The sequence below is a fragment of the Phoca vitulina genome, unplaced genomic scaffold (assembly GCF_004348235.1).
Source record: "Phoca vitulina isolate PV1807 unplaced genomic scaffold, GSC_HSeal_1.0 scaffold129, whole genome shotgun sequence".
Classification (NCBI taxonomy): domain Eukaryota; kingdom Metazoa; phylum Chordata; class Mammalia; order Carnivora; family Phocidae; genus Phoca; species Phoca vitulina.
Window position 1 is genome coordinate 377,248 of NW_022589832.1, and position 22,030 is coordinate 399,277.

The following is a 22,030-nucleotide window of genomic DNA, read 5'->3' on the forward strand; positions in this document are numbered from 1 at the left end:
TCCAGGGACCATGTGGGCGGCCTCCATCTACAAAACCCGCTCGGAGCGGTTGCTCCTTTCCAGCCCTACCAGGTGTCATCGGCTCTCAGCTAACTGACTGCAGCCGTCTCTCTCTTCAGGACGACCGACCTGCACAACTCTGGGGGTGCCACTGGGCCGCGCTGCTTCTAACTGGAGACCCTGCATGATCTGGTCTCTGCTGCGTCTTCATCGGCTGGCACCCTCGACCTCCAGCTCACCACGCACCAGCTGTCTTTAAATCGGCCCAAACTCTTCCTTTCCTCAGAGTCTTTGCAAAGCTGTCCCCTCGGCCTGGAATGCCCTCCCCTCCTCGCTGTGCCTGATGAGCGTGTATTCGCCTCTCATGTCTCTTAAATGTGGCCTCCCCAGAGAGGCCTTCCTCAACGCCCCCATCTACACTAGAGCCCCGTGCCGGATCTTTGTGGGGTGGCCAGATTCAGCAAACAAAAACACAAGACATCTACTTAAATCTGAATCCCAGACAAAGAATGAATCCTTTTTTAGTACAACTATTCCCACACGATATTTGGGAGATACTTCTATTCATTGATTATCTGAAATTCATATTTAACTGAGTGTCCTGGATTTTATTTGGCAAGCCTAGATGTGTGGATTGACTGCATTCCTCTTCTGGTTGGAGAGGCTGAAGAGTAAAGGAACCTCTCCTTCTCAGCTAGGGTTCTGCCGGTGAGATTTGCACGAGATCCGAGAGGCAGAAGTGAGGCAAGGTCATTTTCCCGCAGGGAGGGGCTGGGGTCCGCGGAGTGGGCAGGCGCACTGACTCGGACTGAAGCCAACGGTCCCGTTAGAACCTTGTGCCTTCTCACCCTCCAGGCCTTCCCACGATGTTCTGATCAGCCAGTTCCTTGTATGAGATCCTTGCTGCCTACGCCCCCTGCACTGGGGCCTACCTGCTGCGGGTCCCAGCACCGGCCCTGCCCTCCGAGGCACAGCGTGGAGGTGCGGGGGGACTGGTTAGTGTCTCTCGCTGCCCACAGGCTGTGGCCGATACGCTCAGGTCCCACCGCAGTGTTGGCGTGCCTGGACTTCATCGTTTGCTCCTTCTATTCCTTGTGGACAGGGCCTCACTCTGCACATGAGTGAGTGCTCAGTGAGCACCTTTTTAACTGAAATACATGTGGAAGAGACAGGAAGCAGCCTGCTCCTACACGCTCGGGGGTGAGGACCAAGAAGGCAGCCCCACGTACACACCAGTTACCCTGCACCGGCTCGGTCACCCCTCGGACCTCAGTTTTCTCATCTGCCATGTGAGGGTGACACTACATGGCATGAATGTCCCTTTCAACTCTAACATTCTACCAACCAGCGGTTCTTCGAACTCAGTGGTGAAAGTGGGACCCGAACCAAGCTAGCTACATTTGGTGCACTGTCCAGGTTAACAGATTATCTGTCTGGAAGGCTCATTCTCCCTGATGGGAAAGTGGACACGGAAACGGATGCTCATCTGGAACGTGAGCATGCAAAGGAGGACGAGACTTACACCAGGGAAGGGGGCGAGGGCTGCTGGGGCCGAGTGGGAGTCTGACCGCACAGACCGGGCCACGGAATGCCCGGCTCGACCACAGAACCCAGCGCCTGTCCCCCTGGTACCTGGGCACCTCATATCGAACCACCGTTCACGTCACTCTTCAAGATCTGTTCCCTGGCGGTGCGGGCTGCCTCTCACCACGCGGGGCTCTGCTCAAACATCACCTCCTCTGAGAAGCGTTATCTAACACCCTTTTAAAAGCAGTGCTCACCTCCTCCAGTTAATTCACCTTATTACCCACTTCATGGTCCTCAAAGCCCTTATCACATCTGTAATTATCTTGTTAATTTATCTGTTTACTTGCTGATGGTTAGTCTTTCCCAACAGAATCTAATTTGCTAGAGGATGAGGGACTACGGCTGGCTTAGTCACCCTAACTCCTACCGCAGTGCTAGACACATAGGAGGCCCTCAGGAAGCGGGTGCCGAGCGGGAGCTGAAGGGCTGAGCAAACAGGGCTCCTAGAGGAACTGCTGGGGGCGGTGGTAGGAAGGACAGAGAGCAAATGAGCATCCGGGATTAGCTGAAGGAGGAGCAACACTTGAAGGGAGAGGGAGGAAGGCCGTTCCCAGGAGGATAGAACAGAGAAAGTAAAGTCTCAGAAGAGAGGAAGCAATGTTTTGGGGAAAGAGCACAGAGTCTGGAGGTAGTAGATCTGACCTTCAGCCCCAGCTCTGCCTCGGACCACCGGCGTGAGCCAAGCACACCCCTCACCCCGCGACTTCCAGAGCCGTCTGGTGAAACGGCTGTTGGAGGGCCAACCGAGAAGGTCAGTCCCTATAACCTGGGCCGTGTGCCTGAGCATCAGGACAGGTTGGTGAATCTGGTCGAATCTCTGTCCTCTGGGGAAGCTGCCCTCTCCGGAGCACCTGGCGCAGTTCCTAGGAAGGCTGCCCGCCAATGTCCCAAACATAGGTGTACCCACAGAAGACAATCTTTGGGAATGGGCATAGGGAGTGGGAACCAGGAAAGAATCAGGTCTCCTTCACTTACGCTTCTTACCCCCAAGCGTTCTTTTCCCACGTCCAGTTTTCTCCCCAAAGGTGCTTCATATTTTTTGTTCCAGCTTTTCCATTTCTTTCCCACTTCACTTACAAGTCACCTCCTCCAGGAAGCCTTCCTGAAATCATTCGCACTCATTCTCCAGTCTGTCACCATAATCCGCAACCCACTCTTCTGCACTCGGTGCACCTTTACAATGTAGTAATGACAGACCTCGGGGGATGATGGGTACACTTGTGCGCATTATCACACTCCCTAATTCAGCCATGGTGCATTCTGTGCCTTGTCACACTCCCTAAGGGCAAAGACCATGACTGCCTTGTCCTCCAGTCTCCCAAACACCTCTTTGTACCTACCTCTCCCCCTCGAAGGCTCCTGAAGACTTGTGGACTCTTTGAAAGGACAGGGATGTCATTGAAATGGAGGAGAGACAGACTGAAGAATAAACAAAAGTAGAAAGAAGCAGGAAGAGAAGAAAAGAGACCAGCGATGGGCCGAGGCCCCAGCTCCAGCACGCCCCAGTCTGTGCATGGGTAGGCACTTTGCACAGCACCCCAAGGAGACATCCTGGAGGCATCGGGAAGGGGTGGGGACAGGTGGTGGGAGGCACCTCTATCCATGTGGCGTGAACGCAGAGGCAGGATCCAGTCGCGGTCAGCGGCAAGCTGAGCCAAGGCACACCAACGGGCACCTCCACCCACCCAGCTGTCTGGGGACAGAATGAGCCCCAAACAGGGATGAGAGGATGGGGCAGAGGTGTTAGGGATTCTGGCGAGGGAGGGAGAAGGCCCTGGGAAGCGAGACATTTCCAGCAGTGTCCATCCCCCAGAGCTTGCCCTGTACTCGATGTCCCAGAACCAGCAGGTGTGAGCTCATGGTAAGCACAGCATAAGGCTGAGCGGAAGCCTACACGTCTGTAACAGGAAGGGGACAACCAGACCAGGAGCCCGAGCCAGGCTGAAGGCCGTGTCTCGTTGCACACGAGCATCCCCAGCGCCATGCTGGCCTCTGCCAGTGGGGAAGGACTGCTGACTGAGAAGGGTGAGGATCCTGTGCGCATTCAGGTCTAAGCAGAGTCTGTCAGAAGAGCCTCTCTTTGCCCAAGTGGTGATGGGCAATCCAATGACCGGGTATATGTTTATTGAGACCTGCCCTGTGCCAGGCACTGTTCCAGATTCAGGGAAAGCAACATGAAAACCAGGTTCCTGGTCCCATAAAACTACCTTGTGGTGGATAGAAACAGCTCAAAACATAGAAATAGATCATTTCAGACGGTGAGAAAATCCACAAAGACAATATATCTGGGTAGAGAGATAGTGAGTGCCTTTGGGGAAAACTCCTGGAGATACAGTGCTGAAAGACGTTCTCTGTTGAATACGTTCCGTCTGGGTTGAGCCCTGAATGACGAGATGGACACAGTCACGTCCAGCTCTGGAGCAAGAGGGGCCCCAGCAGAATCAGCAGCAAGTGCAAAGACCCGGCAGCGAGATCAGCCTTTGTTTGCTCAAGGAACAAAAAACTGAAGGCCCTGCAGAGAGCCCAGTGAAATGGGGAGGGCAGGTCTACCTGCCCCGGGGTGAACACTGGAATCACCTGGAAAGCTTTTAAAACTCCTGATGCCTCACCCATCCCCAGGGATTCTGTTTAATTGATCTGAGGTGTGTCCTTGAAAACTTCCCCAGGTGATTCTACTGCACAACCCAGAACAGGAACCACGGACAAGGCCCGTGGATGGCTGACAATGAGGGTATCTGCAGACACTCGGAGGCCTTCCCCAATTCTCCAGGCCCAGATCCAGAAAGGACCCAACGTCTTTCAGGCCTTGAGGTGGGGACAGAACCAAGAAAATGAAGCAATCCAAAGGAAGAGAAACTAAAGAGAATGGACCAGGGAAATCCAGAAAACACAACAAGCGGATGGAGCAAAAACAAACCCGCGCAGACAATCCCGAAGGATCAGAGATGGAGGGAAAAGGGAAAGCACGCGCATTCCTCTGCTGTTTGCTGCCACAGCATGATCACAGACTTATGTTTGAATGTAGAGGTCCAAGATGGGTCCCACTGGCGCTGAAGTCGAGACGTCAGCAGGGCTGGGTCCCTCCTGGAATGCACTGCCTTCCTCCTCCAGCTTCTGGAGACCACCCACTCCCTGTGCTCGCAGTCCCTCCCTCTGTCCTCCAAGCCAACATTTAGGCTAAGTACTTTCCATGCTTCTCCCCACTGCCGTCCTCCCCTTTAAGGGTGCTTGTGATTACACTGGACCCACATGCATAATCTGGAATAATCTCCCTATTTTAAACTCAACTGATTAGCAACCTGAATCCCATCTGCACACTTCATGACTCTCTGCCATGAAAAGGTTCCAGGAATTAAGACGTGGACATCTTTGGGGGACCAGTACTCAACCTACCACAACATGAAAGCCGTTTACAAAACACGGTTTTGGTCACGTTTGTCATCTTTTGCTTGGGTAGTTGTGGGTTTTATGAGCATTTGGCTGGGAGGTTAGTTCCAGGCTAAGTATACCTGGGTTTATCTGTGTAGGTTTATCAGGGTGTCAAGTCTGAGTATCTCCCCAGCAAGTATGGGGTGGAGGGAAGGACAAGGACGCCTGAGGGGTGCCTGATCTTTATTTTTGTTTATCTCCATGCTCCATAAAGACTCACAGCTGTTGTTCTTACTGACGATAAAACTAAGGACAGACTGTCTCTTTGCGTGTTTTCTTTGGGTCTGTCCATCTGTCCCTGAGCAATACTGGCTGTCCGTCCCGGTGATGCTCAGTGTGCACGGGAGTATTTGGGCGTATCTGTGACGTCAGCATAGTGTGAGTGCCTCTGTCCGTAAGTTTGTGCACTGTGGGGAATGTGCACACAGGCGGACGAACATGCGTGTGTGTTCCACAGCGTATGCGACCACAGTTGTGGACCTCTGGATGTTTACTTATTCACAAACCCTCCGGGGTATCCAGACAGAAAGGCCTAGCGTGAGAGGGGCAGAGGAACTAGGGAGAGGGGAGAGATGAAGGTGAGGGGAGAGGAAAACATTGAAAAAGCACCTGAAATAAAAGAGGCAGAGGGCGGAGTCCCAGCAAGGGCACAGATCAGATATGGGTTATTCTGGTTATTTGCTTGCTGTGGGAGCTTGGCAGTACGGGCTCTCTGCGCCGCTGTTTGCCAAGAGATTTGAAATAGATAACCCCTGGGTACCTCCCAAAGAAGGAGAGAGAGAGAGAAACGTGGAAATGAAAACACACACCGGGAAAAATGGAGAGAAAGAACTAGAGAGACATAGGAAGAGAGGACTACGAGCTGGGCGCCAGCCAGAGGCAGGGGTGTGGGCGCCTGCTCCCCGCCCCTTACTCCAAAGCTTCAGAGTGTTCTTAAGCCCTTAATAGGTAAGGCAGGAAGACGGAAAGGAGAGAGTCCTGGAATGACAGCACACACCAACACTCAGAGGCCTGCAAAGCCACAGGAACCAGGATTCCTGCTTCCGCCCCCAGGCCCCAGATGTAGGTGTGCCGGCCACCTGGAATGACTCACACCCTGGCGATGCGGGCACCCATGCCAAAAGCGAGCCTGGGCACCGTGCCCACCGGCACAGCACAGGCCCAGGGGGAGGGGAGATTCGGGCCCTAGAGGGATGACGGCGGGGGGGGGGGCGCGCTTTCCTCCCCACGGGGTGCTGCCTTGTCCCAGGAGCGCCCCCTCCTGACCACGCCCTCGCCTCGAGGACCCAGAAGTCCTTTCCTCCCGCCCTCCTCCCCCAAACCTTCCCCGGGAAGCCGGAGAACCAGATGAGGTGTTACGCAAGGCCTGATGTTTACAAGCCGCGGGGGCCTCCTCCGCCCTATAAAGCCCGAACGCGGCGGGGAGCGCGGCGGAGACCGAGACTGGTGGAAGGGAGGGAGGGCGTCCGGACAGCGTCCGAAAGTTCATGCGCCGGGCGGACAGAGGACCCTCCACTCGGCTGGCAGCAGGCGTGGTTCGCGGAGCGCGCGCTGGCAGGGGGCCGCGGGGGGCGCGGAAGGGTCGGCGCCCGGACGCGCGCTCCGCATGGAGGCGCCCGAGCTGGGCCCGGGGCTGGTGGAGCGTCTGGAACAGCTGGCGACGTGCCCGCTATGCGGGGGCCCCTTCGAGGACCCGGTGCTGCTGGCGTGCGAGCACAGCTTCTGCCGCGCGTGCCTGGCCCGCTGCTGGGGCGCCCCGCCGGCCGCCGGCGCCCAGGCGCCCCCCACCGCCTGCCCCTGCTGCGGCCAGCCGTGCCCCCGCCGCAGCCTGAGGTCCAACGTGCGGCTGGCGGTGGAGGTGCGCATCAGCCGGGAGCTGCGGGAGAAGCTGGCTGAGCCCGGAGCCCGCGCGGGGAGGCGCAGAGGGGGCCGCATCCCCACCATGGGCTGCCTGGACCCGCACGGAGAGGTAAGGCGGGTCGTGCTTCGCGGATCCGCTGCGCTGGTGGAAGGGCGAGACTAGGGGTTCCCGGGGGCGGGGCCCTCCTGGAAGTTTAGGCAAAGAATGGCTCTGAGAAAAGCAAAGGACGAGGGGGCGGGGGGCTGACCCCAAGTCCCTGGAGTGACGCGAGAGGTGCCAGGAAGGACAAGGGGAAGGAGTTCACACTTTACCCAGGGGTCGGGGGCTGGACGGAACGCAGGGCGTCCGGAGCCCCTTGGCAGAGCGCGGGAGCTGCGCGCCGGGGAGTTGGGGACCCGGAGGGAGTACGGGTGGGCGCGGGCCGGCCGAGGCCTGCGAGGACGGCGGGGGTCAGAACCAGCCTAGGGCAGGGCGAGAACCAGCTGGGGTGCAGGGGCGGGGAAGGAGGGGCTGTCAGAGGAGAGCGCGAGGGAGGAAAAGCACATCCAAACGCCCCGGGAGCGTCGAGGGGTGAGCCCCGGGCTCCCGCCCGAGCCGCGCTGGGCACTATTTGTTATTGCTGTCCCCGGCTCCTCCCAGGGCCCCCGGCGGGGGCGGCGACGGGTGCAGGCCAGGTCCGCTGGGACCTCTGGCTCCCGCCCCGCATCCCGCCCCGCACCCCGCACCCCTGCGCCACTCTTGGCCCTGACTCCTTGGCCATCAACCAGCTCCATTCCCTTGCCCGGCCCCCAGACGTCCCGGATTCCTGACTGGCTTCTCCCCCAGCAGCCTAGCCGGTCTCGGGTCTTGCTTCCACACTTTGAAGTCTACACAGACCTAATTAGTCCAGGTGTAATTGGCATAACTAGGCAAATTGCCTTTCCTCTCTTCCCTTCACCACCATGCTGGCCTGCTTCAGTCATCCCCAAGGGATAGTGATGGGGGCAGGGGGACCCTGGTATTTGGAGGGGGCATCCAGGGCTCCTGGTTCCCATGGTACCCTGCAGATCCACCAGGACCTCCCGGGACACATCCAAGTCCGGCTGCCTCCTTGGCCAGCGTGACAGATACAAAGCAAAGGGCCCAATAAACGCCACGGGGCTTTTATGGCAACAGGGGAAGCAGCTTTGTTAGAAGGCTTTTATATACCAACTCTTAGCCCTGGGGGCTCTGGGTGTTTGGTCTGTGTGATGGAGGGGAGAAGGACACCCTCAGGAAGGTAGACAAGGACAGGGGACCACTGAAAGAGACAGAATGAGGCTGGGAGAGGCAGCAGGGAAAGGTAAGGACTGGAAGCTAAGGGGGGCAGAAACAAGACCTGGATGAGGCTGGGGAAGGGGAAGGGAAGGAGGGCAGTGGATGATAATGGACAAGATGGCCGGGCCATGAAAGGGGACAAAGAGGTGAGCGAGATCACTCTGAGAGGTGATGGGGAGCTCACCAACAGAGACCCAGCTACTGGGGAAGAAGAGGGGGAGGGCTCCTGAGTACAAAGCCCAGGGATCACATCCATGTTTTCTTCTGCCCATCCCAGGATATAAGGAAGACTTGGAGAAGGTGAGTTCCATTTTACCGTCCCTTCCTTTCCACTACCGGCCACCACATCCATCACCTTCTCCATGGGCTCACAGCTTTGTCCCCACTCACGGACAGGTTTCCTGCTCCAGAGATGTGAGTGGGGTAGGGGTGGGGGCATCAGAGGGCAGAGGGTGTCTCCTGATTTCCTGACCCTTCTCCCTCATCTGTCCAGACCTGATGCCCCACCACCCAAGTCATCTAACTCAGACGATGCTCTCCCCGAAGACTATCCAGTGGTCAAAAACATGCTCCACAGACTGACGGGTAAGGAGGGCAGAAGGGACCCCACCGAGTAACAGTCTGTCTCAGGCCTGCTCCCTTTTCTCTCTCAAACATGCTCAAGTCTTTTCTGATGTCTGCATCAGTGTCCTGGGGCCCCTGGAACAGAGCACCACATACTGAGTGGCTTAACACAAACTGTCTCACAGTTCTGCAAGAAGTTGGTGGGATTGCTTCCTTCTAAGGCTGTTTGGGTGAATCTGCTCCCTGCCTCTCTTCTAGCATCTGGGAACCTCAGGGGTTCCGTGGCCCAAAGATGGCCTTCTCCCTGTGTCTTCACATGGTTTCCCCTGGTACTTATTTGTCTCTGGGTCCAAATTTCCTCTTTTTATAAAGACTCTAGTCATATTGGACTAGGGCCTGCCCTAATGACCTCATTTTAACTTAATTACCTCTGTAAAGACTCCATTTCCAACAAAGTTCACATTCTGAGGTACTGGGAAACGGCAACATTCCCTTTTTGTGGGGAACACAGTTCGACCCATAACAATGTCTGTCCTCAGTTCCCCATATTCCAGCATCACACTCTCACAAACAGACCCTTGGGGGTCAACTGCTTCTCCCACGTGGCATTACCCCTCTCCAGAAGACCCGCATCTCTCTGCAGCTCCTGAGGAGTTCCCGCCCTGCCCACTACCAAAGCGGCCCCCTACCTTCTTTAAACCGCCAGAGGGGCGCCTGGCTGGCTCTGTCCGCGGAGCCTGCGACTCTTGATCTCAGGGTTGTGAGTTCAAGCCCCACGCTGGGTGTAGAGATGACTTAAACATAAAATCTTAAAAAAACAAAAACAAAAAGAAACCTGCCAAAGGTGCTCCACGGTCTTGGTCACCCACCATCCCACCAGGCCCAGATTGCTTCTAGCAACCCCAATCCAGAAATCTTTCCTCAAAAGCAAACCACACACGAATACTTCTGGTCCCTTTGGCTCTCACCACGGTCCCTCTCCTCCTCTGCCCCAGCCTCCCAAAGCAACCAGCCAGTCCACTCCCACCTCCCCTTGGGGTCCCAGTGTCTCTCCTATCAGTGCTTCTCTTCTGAGCCACCTTCCCCATCCGGCTGACCCAGCTCCATGCCCCACGTGATACAGCAGAGGGAAGTACCAGTCCTTACTCCTCCCTGCAAGTTGGACTGGCTAAACTCTTCTCCCGACCCCACACACCAAGCTCTCTCTTGCCCTCTGCACTGCGTCCCCTGCCCAGGGTCAGCACGGTCCTTGTCCAAATCCAGCTCCACACAAGCGGGCATCAGTGCGGTGAGTGTTGCCCAAGCCGCCCTTTTCTACGCGTTCCCCCACTCAGGCCTACGGCCGCCTTTGGAGCTGCGCTGAGGTCTCTTGAGTGCCCTCTGCTGCACGCTGTCAGTCTCCTCCCGCCTCTGACTCGGAAAGCCCCTCAAGCGCTTCTCTCCTGCCTTTCCCCGTGCAGCCGACCTGACCCTGGACCCTGGCACCGCGCACCGCCGCCTGCTCATCTCGGCGGACCGCCGCAGTGTCCGACTGGCCCCCTCAGGGACACCCGCGCCCCCCGACGGCCCCGCGCGCTTCGATCATCTCCCGGCGGTGCTGGGCGCGCAGGGCTTTGGGGCCGGCCGGCACTGCTGGGAGGTGGAGACCGCCGAGGCCGCCGCCGGCCCCGACTCCTCTGGGGAGGACGAGGACTACGGCGAGAGCCGCTACGCCGTGGGTGCGGCCGGGGAGTCGGTGCGCCGCAAGGGCCGCGTGGGGCTGTGCCCCGCGGGGGCCGTGTGGGCCGTGGAGGGCCGCGGCGGCCGCCTGTGGGCCCTCACGGCTCCCGAGCCCACCCCGCTGGGCGGCGCCGGGCCCCCGCCGCGCCGCATCCGTGTGGACTTGGACTGGGAACGGGGCCGTGTGGCCTTCTACGACGGCCGCTCGCTGGACCTGCTCTTCGCCTTCCAGGCGCCCGGGCCCCTGGGGGAGCGTGTCTTCCCGCTGCTCTGCACGCGCGACGCCCGCGCCCCGCTCCGTATCGTGCCGGCCGAAGGCTGAGTCCCACCCACACCTGCCGGGAGCGAGGCACTCACGCAGAAGCGTGTGCACCCTTCCACTTGGCCTCAGTGTCCGCGTCCACACCCAAAGCCGAGTCCATGCCTGCCCCTCCCTCCCGGACGCGGCTCCACGTTCGGTTACCTCCCGCCTCATCTCTCCCCTCCCACCTTCCGCTAGTCCAGACCAGAGCGCTCCACCAGGATCCTTATCCACGGCCTCCCTTCCCGCTCCTGCCTCCTCTCCTGGTCTCCAGGAAGGGCCCAGCCCTTCTCCACAGTTCTAAGGCTCGGGCTTCCCTGCCTGTCCAATCTGAGCTTTCTCTTCAACACTGCCTGGGTCCCAGGGCCCTCTAGGAGGCTTACTGTCCTTTTGGGGAAGGGGGCAGGCAGCTCTACTCCGTGCTGCCTGCTTTCTGTGCTCATAGCCTTTCCCCCTTTGGAACCTCCTAAAATTCCCCCCTGTAAGGAACCACTGGTGCTCTCTCCCCGACCTGGGAATGGCCCAGACACCCCAAGCTCATCCTTGTATATAGCTTCACATCTTTCTCCGTATGTATAAATGGGCCCATATTTAACACGTTTTGTGATGCTGGGTTATTTATTTTGTGCATCTGTGGCAATAAATGAGATCTCAGTGGTGGTATGGATTTGACTCATCTCTGCAACTGTGCATGGCAAGAGGCCTAGAAAATGTCAAGATCCCAGTAAGGAGTGGGGAGGGCTGAGAGCTGGACATCTGGGCTGGCAGACACATCAAAGCCTAGGAAGGAAGGGGTAAGAGTAGTATAGGGGACACACCCCCATCTCTTTGCTCCCTCTCTTTTCCTTCCTCTCCCAGGGACCCAGGGCCCTGGCACTATGCTGGATCTGTCTCTGAGGCCAGAAGACGGAGGAGATAGTTGGCTCTAAGTGACCAGTCTTCAAGCTGGCTTTGTTGGAAATCCTGTATCATACAAGAAGGGTGAGGAGAGGCCATGACTATTTCCTTTTCTATTTCCCATTAACGGTGAGAAAGCAAAGACCTCTCTCCCAACTCCTCTGGAGGACATGAGGGGGGAGGGCAGGAGAGGGGAAGGGCTGGGAGCCCCCTGGGAGCCCTGAGGTCTCCCACAGGCCTCACATCCCACAGGCAAGGACTAGGAGTTCGGATTATATAAATACATTACTGGAAGAGCTCAAAGCCAGGATTAACAAGCATAGCTGGGGCAAGACTGCCCCAAATCCGACTGGGACCCTGGCAGTGAAAGCTGGGGCTGTTGAAAACCCAACTTAAGTGTTTGGGACTCAAGGAGAGAATGCAAGGGGCCAAGATAACTGGATCCCAGGACAGGCAGTTTGGCAGTGAGAACAAGGGGGAAAGACTGGGACCAAGATGTCTGGATCCCTGGAGATAGAGGATGAGTACTGGAAGGAGAAATGAGGGCTGGGGGAACCCAGAAGTCTGGGTTCTGGAATAGCAGCAAGTCAGAATTCCAGGATCTCTGTCTACCCTCATCTCCCTCTTCCCTCCATCAGGCAGAGGAGAGGGGAGGAGGGGACTGGAGGAGGGATCAAACCACGGGTTTAGTCCCCAGGTAGCCACATGAATACATTCAGGGCCAGACAGACACAGGAATGGTGGGGGAGAGAGGAATTTAGTGCTGCATTGGCCCTGGAGGGGGCTGGGAGGGGTCAGGAAGCTGGGGAGGGGTGGTGGGGCTCGGTCCTGGGGTTGCACGACGCCGTCCTTTGCGGTGGCCCCGTACACAGTGTGTATGACCACAGCCCTCCTCTTCCTCCTCATCACTCTCCGTGGAGCTCTCGCCAAAGGCCCGAGGTTTCTCGTAAATACAGCAGCCTGGATTTGGAGGGAGGAGCCCGGTAAAAAAGGAGCAAAAGTTAGGGTGTACAGACAGTTCTACTCCCACTGGATCTCAGTAACAACTCCTACCTCCACCATGGGCTCCTTCTCCCTTCCAGGATCCAGCTTCCCCAGGCCCACCCCCTGGGGCTCAGGCACCCAAACCCCTGTCCTTTCCGCCAGGAATCCAAAGCTCCACTTCTCCCCGTTCTGACACCTGTCGCCTTCAAGCCTCGGCATATCCCCACCTTGCTCCCCCTACTTGAACCTGGTCTCCCTGAAGCCAGGGACAGGACTGCAGGCAGCGGGGAGCCAGAGCGCCGGCACTGCTGGCGGCCAACAATCACTCACATTTTGATGAGCGGCGGCCCATGTGTTCGTTGTCCACAGTGTCACTCGTCCATTCTACCTTTTTCTCTGGCTTCCGTTTCCGAAGCTTGATGGTCAGGCTCCGGTTCTCCTGGAAGGTGGAGAGGCGCGGGCATACCTATCTAGTCCCCTGCAGCTGACCCTTCCCACTCCCTCCCGGGGCCCCAGTTCAGTCACAGACATGGCAGCAGAGGAGCTGAGTGCTGGGAGAGGACAGAACACAACAGGCCTTTGACCTCCAGGAGTCCCTGGGGAATCGAATGTTCTCCATAACTGCTAGAATACAGAGAAGACACAGTTCCTAACCTAGGGAAGGTCCCAGCAAATCTTCAAAGGAAATGATAATCCTCGCTGTTTCTCCGTCTTCCTCCCCAAATTGATTATCCTTGGGGGTCTTAATACTTGAACATTATTTTCTCAGTCCCCAATACCTAATCCTTGACCTCCCTTTCTTCTTCCAGACCCCTCTCTCATCCTCAAGCCCTTCGCTCCCCACTTCCGGTCCACCTATGCCCTAGCATCTTCAAATAATAGCAGAGATGCCAGGATGCTAGGGAATAGGTCAGCTCTGCTAACTCTTATTTGAAAGGCCCTTAACCCAGGAGCTATTAAGCCCAATACACCTGCTCCCTTTGAAAACAACTTAACCTGTTTTTGCAAAAATGCTACTCATTTTTCTATTTTCATCTCTTCTGATTTCTCAAAATACTATCTCCGCCTCCTTTGTCTTGTTCACTCATTTCCTCCATTTCCTTTTAGAGTCACCTGTTCAACAAATACTTATTGACAAGTATGCTTCTGGGCAAACTGCCCTACAGCAGGCCTCCAGCCATGCTTATTTACAGAACCCTTCATCTTCCCCCAGCACCTGCCTTGCTCCTCAATCCCCCAGGTACCATCCTTGGGTCACCGCCACCCCGGGCAGCATCACCTGCACCCCAACTCTGACTCCCTACCCCATGTCCCCGCCCCGGGCAGCAGCACCTGCACCCCAACTCTGACTCCCTATCCCATGTCCCCGCCCCCGGGCAGCATCACTTGCACCCCAACTCTGACTCCCTATCCCATGTCCCCGCCCCCGGGCAGCATCACTTGCACCCCAACTCTGACTCCCTACCCCATGTGCCCGCCCCGGGCAGCAGCACCTGCACCCCAACTCTGACTCCGCATTCCATGCCGCCTGGCCGGCCTCCTGCACCATCTCTGCCACTGCGGAAATCCCGCACCCTTGGCGCTTCTCCCGACCCCAGGCAGTCCAGCCCGCTCCTCCCAGAGCCCCAGTCCCTCCCTCACGGCCTCTCCCGAAGACCCCGAGGAGCACCGCCCCCCCGCCTTTCTCACAGGCTCGGTTGTCACGGTAACCGTTGTCTCAGTGACGGTCTCACTCAGCCCGGCCCCTGCCTCGGCCATGGCTAAGGCTGAGGAGAGGGAGGAGGGGAAGAAGGGGGAGGAGACACCCTTCCCTTTCTGTGTCTCTGGGGTCTAAGACAATCGGTATCGGGTTCAGAGTAGCAGCCAGGATCCTCCACCTTCTTTTTTCCCCTCCTCCTGGGCCTCCGCTTCCCCACCCCGGGGGATAACCTGTCCTACCCCACTTCCGGCTCCCTGCTTCCGGGTGTGACGCACTCCGTAGTTCCCCTTTTCCTTTCCCGGGCACTAAGGGCGTCTAAGCGCACGCGTCGCCGGATTAGTTCCGCCGTCACGTGACAGTGCGCAGGCGCCGCAAGAGGCAGCCACAGACTTGGCGGAAGAGGCGTCACTGCGGGTGTGGAGCGCGGGCAGCAGGCGCACGCGCACGCGCAGCAGGCGCACGCGCACGCGCAGCAGGCGCACGCGCACGCGCAGCAGGCGCACGCGCACGCGCAGCAGGCGCACGCGCACGCGCAGCAGGCGCACGCGCACGCGCAGCGGAGACGAGGCAGGAGGGGCGGACCGGAGCGGCCGCGCGGGGCTGGGGCGGGGCCGTGGGCGGGGCTACGGGACTGGGAAGGCCACCCCGCGGCTGCAGCAGTAAGCAGCCCGCAGTGCCCATCTGGGTTTCCCGGCTTCCTGTGGAAATGGAGCTCCGGCCCCAGCAGCAGGTGCACGCACCTGGTCAGGACCCGGCTCTGGCCCTGCCGGGGTCTGCGGGCGTTGGGGCGGGGTGCTTCATGCGCCGTCTACTCGGACTGTCCCCAGGCCCCGCCTCGGAGCCCCCACCCAGTCTGCTTGCGGGGGCCGGGGGGCTGGCGGGCTAGACTCTGAGATACTAACTAGCGCAGGTGTGCCTCTCGTCCGTGAAACCGAAGCCCTATACTGCCCACTGTCTGGGGTGGCGGCGGGGACGGTGGTCAGTGACCACAGGGGCACCGTGCGCTCTGATAAGAGCACTGCCAGTGTCTCAGAAGCACGGGAGGGGCGGGCGGGGGGGGGCCTGGGGGCCGGCGGAGCGCGCTGGGCTGTCGGCGGGGAGCCTCGGCGGAGGCCCCCCGGGAGCCCCGGTTTCCCCGAGCGGAGGCCCGCGCGCCGCTCCCAGAAGCCCGAGCTGCGCCCAGGCGGTGCTGGGGGTCAGGGGCGGCTGGAAGTGGGCTGGACAGACCGACAGGTTTGTTTCGGGTTTCAGAGCGGGGGCGGGAGAGTCAAGTGGAACGGTTGACAGGCAAAGTGACGCCCGCCCGCCCACCCCTCCACGTGGCCGAGGTGGGGTGGGGGGGACCAGACGGTGAGTTTGAGAGCTCTGAACCTGTAAAGGGCTAGGAACGCAAAAACACAGACTCCCAGAGTAAATCTGAATGTTTATTGTGCCCGGACTACAAAGTGTTTCCCAAAGTTTTTGGTCAAACTGATAAAAAGCAAGATACAACTCAGCATGTATATAGTAAAACCCGTTAAAAAAAAAAGTGTCTCTCTGAAGTGGGATTCCTTGTAATTTTTACTTCTTTCCACCTTTCTACGTATGAATCTATTACAATGAGTATATATTACATTTATTTCAACATCAATAAAAAAACCAATTTTCAAAAAGTCCAACTTAGTAAGCACATACTGGTGTCCCTTAGTATCAGATTTTTTGTTGTGCAAGCTCACATGTTAAAGAGATCTGGTTAAATTATTTGTTCAATCTCCCACTATCCAGATTCCTACATTTTGTTTCCCTAAACTCAGAAACCAAATAGATTTAGTGATGGAATACTTTTAATTACTTTTTCTATTAGTCTCATTCCTGGCTCCATTTTTTTGTCCTTTTTTTCCCCCCTTTTCCTTCTCATATATAATTTATATATATTTTTGTAGCTGATATACTTATTGAAAGAACAAATATATTTCCAAATTCATTTAAGTTCCTTTTGGAACAACACAGATTATAAATAACATACATATGTCTGGCTCATATAGAAAAATATAACTTTGATAAGGAAACTCAACTAGAGTAGGTGTACTCTAGGGACAATGTTAATCCCCACATGATTAATTTCCTTCTATGGGAGCAAAACATTTCAACTAGGATGGACAAAGGATCTAAGAACCCAATATCCCTCACCGTCCAAAGAAGAGAAGAGGGAGAATTGTTGAGTTGCCCAGAAAAAAAATCAAGAGTCTTCCTTCTCCTGGAACCTAAGGAGAAAGAAAGGACTCATTACATTTAAGCACAGAGGTTCTAGCAGTATTAGATAAGACATTCATTTGAAAAATCAAGGAGGAAGTTTTATGACATTGTGGAAGACTAGCTCCCCTAAACAATCCTTCAAATTCAAGAGAACTAAAACTGCTGGACTAAAAATATATCTAATGAACCACAATGAGATACCACCTCACACTGGTCAGAATGGCTAGAATTAACAAGTCAGGAAACGACAGATGTTGGCAAAGATGCAGAGAAAGAAGAACCCTCCTACACTGTTGGTGGGAATGCAAGCTGGTACAGTCACTCTGGAAAACAGTGTGGAGGTTCCTCAAAAACTGGGAAATACAGCTACCCTATGACCTACCAATTGCACTACTGGGTATTTACCCCAAAGATAAAAATGTAGTGAAAAGAAGGGGCACCTGCACCCCAATGTTCATAGCAGCAATGTCCACAACAGCCAAACTGTGGAAGGAGCCAAGATGCCCTTCAACAGACGAATGGATAAAGAAAATGTGGTCCATATATACAATGGAGTCCTCAGCCATCAGAAAGGATGAAATCTTGCCATTTGCAATGAGGTGGATGGAGCTAGAGGGTATTATGCTAAGTGAAATAAGTCAATCAGAGAAAGACAAATATATGATTTCACTCATGTGGAATATAAGAAACAAAACAGATGAACATAGGGGAAGGGAAGGAAAAATAAAATAAGATGAAAACAGAGGGAGACAAACCATAAGAGACTCTTTTTTTAAGATTTTTATTTATTCAAGAGAGAGGGGGAGAGCAAGCACAAGCGGTGGGGGAGGGACAGAGGGAGAAGAAGACTCCCTGCTGAGCAGGAAGCCCAATGCAGGACTCAATCCCAGGACCCTGAGATCATGACTTGAGCCGAACCCAGACGCTTAGCCGACTGAGCCACCTAGGCACTCCACCATAAGAGACTCTTAATTATAGGAGACAAACTGAGGGTCGCTGGAGGGGAGGGTGTGGGGGGATGGGGTAACTGGGTGATGGGCATTAAGGAGGGCACGTGATGTGATGAGCACTGGGTGTTATATGCAACTGACGAGTCACTGACCTCTACCTCTGAAACTAATAATATACTGTATGTTAATTAATTGAAGTAAAAAGTAAAAATATACATAAGCATTCCAAAAATACATCTAATGAATTATAAAGTATATGCAAAAGCTATCTAGGGACACAAAGAGCCACTTGCCATTAAAGAAAAAAAAGGAAAAAAGAAAAGGGATAAACTGGACCTTATAAAAATTAAAAACTTCTGTTCATTAAAAAAAAAAAGTTAGGGGTGCCTGGGTGGCTCACTCTGTTGAGGGTCTGCCTTTGGCTCAGGTCAGGATCCTGAGGTCCTGGGATCAAGCCCGCATTGGGCTCCCTGCTCAGCGAGGAGCCTGCTTCTCCCTCTGCCCCTCCACCGCCCCCCACTTGTGCTTGCTCTCTCTCAGTAAATAAAATCTTAAAAAAAAAAAAAAAGTTAAAATTAATACATCAGACTGGGGGGAAAAACGTTAGACTCTCAAAGGTATATCTAACTACAAATATTTTTAATCTGCCAATAGGATGGCAAGAAAGTAAAGGCAGTCTTTACATTGAGTAAAACGATGTACAGCCAGTAATCTAGACAGCTAAGCCAGAACTGAAGCCCTTGCTACCACGGGTCCCTTGTTGTTTGGACAGCCGCATACAGGAACCAGAGACATACCCAGAATGTCTGACGGGAGACACTCTGCATAAATCTGAGATTCCCAAAGGGCTACCCATCTGCGTAAAAGTGAACAAGAAAAAAATAATTCAACCCTGCAGAAGTGGAATTTGATGGTCTCACTAGGTAGAGGGAGAAAAAAGATCTCCCCTGAGAATTTCTAAGGCTAAGCTGGCCCTTACATGGATTTGCAGCCCAAATTCATAATACCTATGTGCTCCAAAAAACCTGAAGCCAAGAATTTATTTAAAGTGATTCCAGGGGTACCTGGGTGGCTCGGTGAAGCATCTGCCTTCGGCTCAGGTCATGATCTCAGGGTCCTGGGATCGAGTCCCATCCCCGTTTCTCCCTCTCCCCTGCTTGTGCTCTCTTGCTCTCTCTCTCAAATAAATAAAATCATAAAATAAAATAAAATAAAACAAAACATAAAGTGATTCCAGGTTGGTGAGTGTCTCAAGGCACCTGAATGGGAAACAGAAACACTAGAATATAGAATTCACCCCAGGACTCAAAAGAATTCCCATAGTTCAAATTCTAAAAAAATGTGCGTTTATAGTCAAAAACCAAAAAAACAAATCGAAAAAGCACCATGAGAAGCACCTGCCTGGCTCAGTGGGAAGAGCATGCAACTCTTGATCTCGGGATTATGAGTTCAAGCCCCACATTCAATGTAGAGATTACATACATAAACTAACTAAACAAGTAACTACTAAATAAGTAAATAAGTGAACAGAAAAAAAGCACGAGTCAGTCAGCAGAAACAACAAACAGCAGCATCAGACCCACAACTATGGGTATCAGAATTACCAGCATAGAATATAAATACTCATATTTAACATACTTAAATGTAATACATATTTTAAGAATAAAAGGAGGAGGGCGCCTGGGTGGCTCAGTCCGTTAAGCATCCGACTCTTGATCTCAGCTCAGGTCTTGTTCTCAGGGTCCTGAGTTTGAGCCCCACATTGGGCTCCATGTGGAGCTTACTTAAAAAAAAAAAAAAAAGAATAAAAGGACGAGAATTTATTTTTTTTAAGATTTTATTTATTTGACAGAGAACGAGTGGGGAGAGGGACAGAGGCAGAGGGAGAAGCAGACTCCCCCACTGAGCAGGGAGCCTGATGTGGGGCTCAATCCCAGGACCCCTAATCATGACCTGAGCCGAAGGCAGACGCTTAACCAACTGAGCCACCCAGGTGCCCCCAAGCCATTCGGAGCTCCCAGGTTCTTGAAGTGATGCGTGATTGATTCTCACAAAAGGAAGACTACCTCGAACCAGTGGGAGATTCCAACACAACATGCTGACCACTAAGCAGTACTTGCCTTCTGTATGTTTTCACTGCCTTTTAAATATCTTAAAAGGCTTAGTTCACTAGCTATAAAAAGATTAAGAAAACTGTTAATTTTCAAAAATAAAAAGACCACAAACCTCCCTGTTAACTGAACTGTAGAGAGGGATGGGACCCAAGGAAATGGCTGCTTCTTCAGTACAAGGAGAAATCAGCGGAGATGTTCAGCGAACCAGCGGGCTGGGAAAGGGCGGGGGGACAGGGAAGGGTGCGCACCTGCAGTTGGTACAAGTGTAGAAGACCGTCTGCCCCTCGTCGGCTGAGCGCATCTGTCTGGTGTGGTAGGCCATTCCCTCGTGACCGCACCGAGAGCAGCGCCTGTCAACCTGGCCAGCAAGGGCGGGAGGATCAGGGAGGCCCCATCCTACCCCTGGCCGCTCATGGGAATCACATGTCACACTCCTCTGCTTCCCTCCAGACCTCAGCAATCACCCCTGCATGTCCTCACCGCCCTCCCGATGGGGCCAGTCCTGGAGCTCATTAACTCACCACGGGTCCCTGGAACTCGGGCCCTTCCTCCACCGACACAGGCACGGCTGTCCCCAGTTTGTTGAACACGATGCAGGTGTTCACGACCTTCCCCTCGAAGTCTGCGCGGGCGGGAAGCACGGTAGTGAGCTCCCGCACCGCTCTCCCCGCGGGTTCTGCCCCGGGGCCTCCGGCGTCAGGGCCCCCCGCCGACCCCCAGGCCGCTCACCTCGCACGGGGACGCGGAAGCCGCAGCGAACACAGGTGACCGTGTCCTGCGCCCCGGGCAGCGGCAGGATGGAGCCGCAATCCGGACAGAAGTCCAAGTCCGACTGGAATCTGGAGCCGGAGCGCGCGCGGTCCATGACGCACGGGGTGCGGAGCGACGGAGAGCAGCGCCTCCGCGGATCTGACCGAGCGGCCGCAGGCCGAGCCCGCCTCCCTCCACCCGCGGTGCTCCGCGTCGGGACCCGCAAACCGCGTGCGGTCCTCCAGAGCAGGCGAGAGCGCCGGCCCTGCGCGGGGCGGGCTAGAGCGTCCGCCGCGCCGGCTCGTCATTGGCCGTGACGTCATAATCCGTCGCCCCGCGCTGCGGAGCATCGGAAAGGGAGAGCAGCGCCTCTGGAGGCTGGCGGAGGCTCGGCGTGCGGCCGCTTCTGCGAGCCGGGCTGGGAGGACGGTAATGAGCGCTGAGCCCCCAGCGGGAGGAGTCCCGCCCTAGGGCATTTCTGTTCCCGCACCCAGTCACGGGGGGCGTTGGCCCTGGAAATCGTGCGGACCTTCCCGAGTACTGAGTTCCTGGTATTCGGGAGCTCCAGCTCTCGCTGTCCCGGAGCGGGGTTCCCTCTGCGGCGGCGCGCCGGGCGGGTCGGGGCAGGGCACCGCCTCCTCGGGCGGAGGAATAGGTGCGGGCGAAGGTGGGGGAACCAGGCCTGGAGGGCTACACGTGCGAGGAGGCGCAGGAGTTTGCAGGGGACGGAAGGAGAGGAGGGGAGGCTAGCCTCCGTCGAGGGGGGCGGGCAGCCGTGGGTGGGTTCCCCCGTGACCAAGTTGACTTGGCTTGCGCTCGCTGACCCACCTCCACCTGGTCCCCTGGCTCCGCTCAGCCAACAGTGAATTCGCATCGTCATTCATTACGTGGACACTTGACGTTTCCCTAATGTAAGATTTATAAAACATGAGGGCGAGTATCTTGAGAGAATCATGCTCTTTTCGTTCATCTGTAACCTACAGCCTGGAGTAGAAACTTGTTGTCCTGAAGGGACAGCTGCTACTTGAGTTCCTAGTTCCGTCCGTCCCGCCACCCCAGCCAGTCAGGGAGCTGTGCCAAGGAAGCTCCCTACCTGGGAAGGTTCTGGAGCGGTCACTGTCCCCTCCTCTGAAAGAGCAGCTGTGCTCTCCTGGAGAGGGCCTCCGCTCTGCCTTTTCTGCAATGATGGAAAGACGACAGTGACGGCGTTAAAACTCCGAGCAAGCTACTGAGAATGACAAACCCCGTAATTTCACTTTACTGGATGTCATTGCATCTGTCTTAGAAAGGGAGGTCTGTCGTTGAGCCCACAACGTAGGCAGTTTTTATTCTCTGTGTCTCCTTTGAAAACGGAAATTGAAATTAGCTTTTTCCCCCTAACTTTCCCGTTTCAGTTGGACAGGCATTCAGTGAGGATCCCCCATGCGCTGAATACTGTCCTCATGTGCCTTTGCTATGAGGCATGGCCCTTTCTCAACACAACCTCACAATTTGTTCAACTAGTATTTATGCAAAGTTGAAAACTGTTATGTGACCTTAAGGAGTCCAAATGATGAGAATGCAATGAAAGTACACAGGTAGGACCCAGTGTGAGAGCCCAGGACAGCCGTATAAAACAAACATGTCTGTACCTCAAGGAAGACT

General features: G+C 55.4%; 3 protein-coding genes across 5 annotated transcripts; 1 reads left to right on the forward strand and 2 right to left on the reverse strand.

Annotated features, from left to right (window-relative positions):
- Positions 1-5,914: 5,914 nt before the first annotated feature.
- RNF39 (ring finger protein 39) lies at positions 5,915-11,254 on the forward strand. 2 transcript variants are annotated; one of them, XM_032399124.1, is made up of 5 exons: positions 5,915-6,985; positions 8,451-8,473; positions 8,667-8,758; positions 10,198-10,490; positions 10,689-11,254. In XM_032399124.1, exons 1-5 carry the CDS (start codon positions 6,386-6,388, stop codon positions 10,776-10,778), a joined length of 1,098 nt encoding a protein of 365 aa, XP_032255015.1. In that variant the 5' UTR covers positions 5,915-6,385; the 3' UTR covers positions 10,779-11,254. The 2 variants fall into 2 exon arrangements, with proteins under 2 accessions (XP_032255015.1, XP_032255014.1); XM_032399123.1 differs by having other exon boundaries at positions 10,198-11,254.
- A 97-nt stretch (positions 11,255-11,351) lies between these two features.
- On the reverse strand, positions 11,352-14,581 carry PPP1R11 (protein phosphatase 1 regulatory inhibitor subunit 11). 2 transcript variants are annotated; one of them, XM_032399125.1, is made up of 3 exons: positions 14,328-14,581; positions 12,969-13,077; positions 11,352-12,614 (listed from the first exon to the last, which is right to left on the reverse strand). In XM_032399125.1, exons 1-3 carry the CDS (start codon positions 14,394-14,396, stop codon positions 12,412-12,414), a joined length of 381 nt encoding a protein of 126 aa, XP_032255016.1. In that variant the 5' UTR covers positions 14,397-14,581; the 3' UTR covers positions 11,352-12,411. The 2 variants fall into 2 exon arrangements, with proteins under 2 accessions (XP_032255016.1, XP_032255017.1); XM_032399126.1 differs by lacking the exon at positions 14,328-14,581 and adding an exon at positions 14,132-14,301.
- Positions 14,582-15,740: 1,159 nt separating this feature from the next.
- Positions 15,741-20,650, reverse strand: ZNRD1 (zinc ribbon domain containing 1). The gene is made up of 4 exons (XM_032399108.1): positions 20,366-20,650; positions 20,158-20,258; positions 19,885-19,994; positions 15,741-16,580 (listed from the first exon to the last, which is right to left on the reverse strand). Exons 1-4 carry the CDS (start codon positions 20,499-20,501, stop codon positions 16,556-16,558), a joined length of 372 nt encoding a protein of 123 aa, XP_032254999.1. The 5' UTR covers positions 20,502-20,650; the 3' UTR covers positions 15,741-16,555.
- Between the last annotated feature and the right edge of the window lie 1,380 nt (positions 20,651-22,030).